Source organism: Opisthorchis viverrini (assembly GCF_000715545.1).
Source record: "Opisthorchis viverrini unplaced genomic scaffold opera_v5_418, whole genome shotgun sequence".
Taxonomy (NCBI): domain Eukaryota; kingdom Metazoa; phylum Platyhelminthes; class Trematoda; order Opisthorchiida; family Opisthorchiidae; genus Opisthorchis; species Opisthorchis viverrini.
Window position 1 is genome coordinate 299,135 of NW_008752079.1, and position 6,421 is coordinate 305,555.

Here is a 6,421-nt window from a genome sequence, read left to right on the forward strand (position 1 = left end):
ATGCGTTCCATCACCTTGTGAGTGGGGCTTATAGGCCTGTAGCTGTCAGCCAATAGTCGGTGGCCAGTTTTGTAGATCGGCGTGATAATCGCTTCCTTTCAAGCAGAGGGAAGGCGGCCTTCTTTAAGCGACTGACGAAAATAACCGGTACCGTTTCGTTTGTTCCCTTCACAAGAACAACCGAAAAGCCGTGTTAGCTCTCTCAAATATGCCATTTACCTACATACTTTGAATTTGTTTGTGGACCTCCTCCCACAAATGAAGCGACGGCGGACAGAGTCCGTTGAGTTGACGGCATATGGGAGAGAAAGTGATAACGTGTGCACTCCGTGAGTAGAAAGTAAATGTAATAATAATAATATTTTTCCCAACCAGTGGGTAGCGTACCGTCAGGCATGATCATGGTATTACAGTCAGAATAGGAGCATGACTGATGGGTTTGTGAATAATGGGAATTTCCTGGAAAAGGGACGGTGACGTAAACAGTGGTCATTAACTAAGTAGACTTCATTACACCTGAGGTGGCTTGGTAGGGCTCCAAAATTACAAGGGTTCTTCATCTTCTATGGGGAACATATCGGATCACACAAGATCTGATCGTTAGAACATGAAAGTGGCGGGCAAAAACAATACTGGTGGGGATATAACAAAAAGCTTCCTGCCTGAAACGTAACAAAAAAAGCTTCAAACTGAAGGAAGTGTGGAGCCAGAATAATGGATCTGGAGATGCAGCAGAACTGCCACGATGTGGCCGACCAAGTTGAACTGAAGCCCAAAACCTTCACTGTGGCTTCATTGCCTTGGGCTGTTGGGCGTATGGCCACGGAAAGCGTAAGTGAGGCGGGTAATATGCAGTGCGGACAAATGGTATTAGGAAACTCAGAATAATAGCGTGCAGTGAAACTTGAGCGACTCACTAGTGTCGCTGCTGGAGCAGGGTCGAGTGTAAATGTTACTTGGGAGAACGAGTTCACGTAAGCTGTACGAAGATTGACTGACTTGGCGAGGAGTACGAACAAAAGTCGCCGAGATCTGCTTATCCGACGGGAGGTTCGGCAGAGTGCAATGAACGCCTGGAGGCTTGTGACAAATGTAAACTGATTGTGGTTGCCGACAAGGGAACGAGTGGGCGAGAGGGCGCGGCCAAACTAGGAAGCGAACAATTGCGGGTGTGCTATCAAATTGGGTATCAGAGTGCCGCACCATCACTGCACTGAAATACTTCGGTTCATAGACAGCCCCGTGACGGACGTTGTGATTGAGGTAGTTAGGCTGAAATGCGCGGTCCTGTGATCAGCGGGATGTTGTGCGTTTGCCAAGGGGGTTCTTAGGGTGAGCAAAACCAATGTAATATCGCCCGTAGTATTTGTTGTTTTTTCAGGTCGGCGATCCCTTCGTTCATAATGCACAGATCGAGTGGAGTGGACAACGGCCAAATAGGTCGTCCATAGCGCGTATTACCTCGGGTCGAAGCTTAGGAAGAAGAGGAACCGAGATGAGATCAATAAGGTCTGCAGAGCTATAGGGGTCATCAGACAGGATATGGTTCTTTAATAGGAGAAAAATGAACGTCTACCACAGTTATGGTGGTTACACCAGGTGGTTAAACAAGATAGGATAAAGATGGATTCGCACTCGGCAGTGTAGTCATCAAAGTCAAGCTATGATTGCCAATATAACTATATTTTCATCGCCTTTGAACAGTTTAGGGTACCCCTAGACGAATGACCAAAATGGCGACACGTTATAAGGTGGACGCTTTCGGACGCGCATTTCGCTCACAAGAGTACTTGGGTAACCTTCAAAACTGACTGAGCCTCACCTTCTCGCCAGTTTTCCCTGCTGTAGGATTCTGCGCCCGTAAGAAAATTTGCTGCTCAGATTGTTTGCTCTTTGTCTAGGCTGACCGGAAAGAATAATAATAGCTTTGTTTAGGCTTGTAGAGTGCATTCAAATCAAAGCATGTTTCTGTTGCCATAACCTGAAACCGTAGGGCAGCAACACAGCGGAGAGTGGAGTACCACCGACGAAACATGCTTAGTACGTGAAAAACCACAGTGGTTGTGGGAACCAGAAAAACTAAACAATGGAGCACAGGGTGCAACTAGTTTGGTGAATTGGAACTAAAACTGAAAAATCGTCGCTAGCACATGGCCGAATGAACACCGCAAGTGAGCGTTGAACCTTTTCAAGGGGCAAAATGAAATTGCAGCAAAGACCAGGTGGGTCAAATCCGAACGGAAGCTTCATTGGCTTAGAACGAACCCGTAACAGAGGCGGTTTTGCTTGGGTGGAGAATTTGCTCATGGTTTTAATCAAAAACTTTAATGACCAAGAGGTGATGGTCAAGGATAGGAAGAAAATAATTACGGGACTATCATCCGGCAGTGCCGTACCATTATGGCACTGACATGCTTCGGTTTATGGACAGTCCCTAAACGGTGGCCGAGGTTTCGGCAATCCGACAGGGTATACGCATTTCTGTGGTGGCTGGATCTGGGTTAGTTGAGGAGACTGACACAGGTACACCCAGGCCAATGTAGAGTCACGTGTAATTTTGAATCATTTGGAGGACCACGCGCAAACCGTCGACAAGCCAGATTGAATGAATGACTGACATTTGGGAGTTGCAGCAGCCACTGCTGAAGTTCGATAGGTGAGAAAAGGGCAAATGAAGGGGGAATAGGATGAGAGCAGTAGCATGTCCAATAAAAAATATTATCCAGTTGGGATGACAGTATGGTAACTTAATCTGTGAAAGGGTGGGTTTTTGGCTGACCCAGAAACCAAAGACTCGCTGACGTCGCCGATGAAGTTTGAATACACATTAAGTAATTATTAGTGGGCTTCTAATCAGCGTGTATGCAGTGCCTTCAAATAGTGAAGCTAGAGCGAAAATAGTTGTATCTCGTTTTTGTACCAAGAGTCAGTCGATCAGAAGGCGCGAAACCAGGCAACAGGAGTTGCGTAATTCTGGAAAGGCGAGAGCTTAACCGTCAAGGTAGGAAGCAAGGGGGCCTGCCGTTGGATATGTGGCGCGGGCGGCGTCAGTAAACCGTAGCGGTTTTGTGGCTCAGCTTTAATCGGAGGATCTCTGTTGTGCAAAGCGTGGGGGTAATGTGAAGGACAATGGAGAGATAACTATCGGTTGATCGACAGCATCCGATAGATAGGGACCCTAATGTAACTGGAAGGTACTACGTAAGCTGAAAAGAAAGTTGAGCATGTTTCGTTATTCACTGACTCACTGCTGTCATCCCCAAGCAGCGAACGGCGCATGACAGAACAACCCTCAGGAATAATGCGCACGACTGTGAATACAAAAAATGCATCCTCGCGGGAGTTACCGTTTTTATGCAGATAGAAGGGCGCTGGAACAGTCCAGCACGGGGGCACTTGGCCAAACTAGGGGTGGATAAAATAGCATACAATAGCATTTTGGCCGGATCAGCCGGTGCTGAAGTAGATGCGTCTGAGGAGAGGTTAGCAGGCCAAATGGTACTGAATGGGGCGAATTTTCCCGCTTCCTAACATACTTACGCGTAGTTTGTTTCTTTCTCTTTTTTATGATTTACTTTTGTTTACCTTGCTCTCTTTCCTGAGGGAAACAGATAAGTGGCCAAGATGTTGCAGTAGTTTGCCCAAAGCTAGGTATGGACACCATTATGAGACTTGGCATTTACGTGACCATAAGGTCACACCGAAATCACCAAGCTATTGCCAATCCCGACGTATTTACTATTTGTCCTGGTTAGTCGGGCGCCCTTATCAAAAGTGAGCCTGGAGGCCACGGTAATCCTGGCCGCTACAATCAGGTTGGTGGTGCGCTTTCCTGACCCTCAGAGTTAGCAGCTTATCTCCAAAATTACACAGACTCCACACTGACGAGGCGAAATACGTAATCTTTCATGGGTAGGTATTAAACCATTTCTGTCTTCAGCATCAAAGACTGTAGCGGCTAAGCAGTTTCGGCCAATTATACCGGCGCCTGACATTTACCATGGCTGAAACGACTTGATAAATACACCACTTTGAAGAGTATGACCAACCCCATAAATGCTAGTGATAATCTTGGTTTGGAGCTAACGGAAGCCTTTTGGCTTGAAGCACCCTGTGATCCGCCTCGTCATCTGGGTCATCTGTCGGGTGTTTTTGCAATTCACCTCTGCTGGTTCAGGTCATTAAAATGGATTTCCTTACCAAAGCACCTAGTCGCCAGACCACACAAGTGGTTACATCACTGTGTACAGCAGAAATGTGTAGACTCACTTGTTTAGCATTCCAAGATGAGTCAGGCGTAAATGTCCCTTGAGGGAGCCAGTTGATGCTAACCCGCAGGAGGGAGGGCGGAACATAAAGAAAATCATCGGCTTTGTACGCGGGCGAGCTGGAAGTGCACCGAGACTGTTAACTTCAATGGAAGGTTTGAGTGGATTAAGACGAACTCCTTCCAGATGCGGAATCCGCAGATTGAAAGGTAAAGCTACTCTGGTTCAAACTGTCCGTATATTTATGCTAGTCCCTGATCTATATGGGTGGAAAAGGTGTGCTCCGTTCCGACCCTTTATGGTTTCAAAATCATCTGTTTTTCAGCAAGACACAGTAATACAGGACTATCGTGGAGGCGTCTATCAAAAAGGAAATTCTCCATGCATGTTGTAATTCCAAACCTTAGCCTACCCCCGGTAACAAACTGGACCCTGATGGTTTCCAAGCACCTGTGTTTACGAACCCGATCTTTTTAGTTCCACAGAATTCGGCTTGCGGAAAACAGCATACGACATCTATTGAGGGAAAGCTTTACGTCTAGTTTAGACATTCCAACGCCGTGCAAAACTAAGAGTAACGCCATATTATGGCTGCCAGCTGCCATGAAAAGGCCGATTTCAACTTGGCCACATCGTCCGTAACGGTGACACGATCTGAATGGCATTCCTAACTGGTAGAGTTGTGGCCAAACGCATGCGGATGAATCCACAGAAAGTCGTATCGAATTCGCCTGCCAAGATATATTTGGTTAAACTTGTTGCTAACGTCCGCATTTCGGTTACAGCGTAGGCGCGAACCACAAAAAGCACTTTCTGCCTTAGTTTTAGTTTCCAGGTGGCAGCTATATTGCGTTCATTAGGCGAGTTTAAAGCTGGAAGGTCAACAGATCATTGTAGCACTGTCTAAGGTATTTCACTGATACTTAGAACTGAGGGTCCGGAAGCGAGTGATAACAGAGTTTGGAAATACCCCAATTCGACAGCATCTTCTGCTCGTCAGAACACCACCATCCAGTAATCACCCATTTAAAACGGAGCCTTCTTTAAACTAAATGCGACATACTGGCACACCAAGCATGCACAGGGCCCGGCGGAAACTGTAGAACAAAACCTCTAGGCGCTCGCTTATAGCATTTTATTGGGCGAAACACCCGTTACACGTGAAGGAAATAATGGTAAAGATTGATTTGCAGACCTTTGTCAAACCTCTGCAAAGATTCATTTTCGATTATGTGCTTTGTGAGGAATACGTTCCGTTATCAGCACACCACTCGACGCCGTTTACGTACACGTTATAGTATACTAACCACCTACCTGCGAATATCCTACGATGCCTGCTGTGTACCCATTATCCCTCATAGTAAGACTTTCAAGCTCACAGCACACATATTCATTAGAAAAATTTTTTCCTCATTTCGGTTAGTAGCTGCGTGGAATGACCTTCCTCCGACGGTTACCCACGCTCCTTCTAGAACCCCTTTAAGAGCACTACTGGACATTTATTTATGCGAATCCTCGCGCTGGCAAGCACACTGCCCCACACTGAGAACATAAAAAGCAATGCTGCACACTTGCTCACTTGTGCCTTTCAAGTGAACGACAGCCACTGAACGACAAAAACAAAACCAACCCGGGAAACTCGGGCAAAGGACTCAATCCCGTGTATCAGTCCGTGAATCTGTGAATCATCTTTCTATATGTGGATTATATTAAACTTGTGCATGACCTGTAGTGGTTTACGGCCCTATGGAGTCTCTAGTGAGCTGAACAAATTACTGATGTAAGCCAGATACAAAGTCACAAAGAGAAAAATACAAGTAAATCTTGACTCACAGTTAAAAATAGGAGATTCCGTAGTTCCGTATTCCGTTGAAACACCACACCAAGAATAGTTCTATCCTCCTGGTATCCCAGATCTCCGGTGATCGAAATATTATTCCACAAGCGTGAATGTATTAGTCCAGTGTTTGTAGCTGAAATGTTTGTTCACGTTTAGTGTTAGCAGCGGTCAAATATAGCCAACCGGCGGTCGCAACAACAGTCACTCAGCAAAAGTCTCAAAGTCACGTTGGAGGCAACGCGCGGGCGGTAGCGGTTGTATTTCAGTAAAACAAACTTTTGTACAGCGATGTGACTGATAATGATGGGAAAAA

At 46.1% G+C, this 6,421-nt stretch overlaps 1 protein-coding gene across 1 annotated transcript in view; it reads left to right on the forward strand.

The window, feature by feature from the left end:
- Positions 1–714: 714 nt before the first annotated feature.
- T265_10903 (hypothetical protein) overlaps positions 715–6,421 on the forward strand; it is a gene marked incomplete at both ends in the record, with an annotated part of 15,833 nt that continues 10,126 nt past the window's right edge. Inside the window, one exon of the mRNA XM_009177416.1 lies at positions 715–831. Coding sequence (XP_009175680.1) covers positions 715–831 — 117 coding nt within the window. The remainder of the gene's footprint in view (positions 832–6,421) is intronic.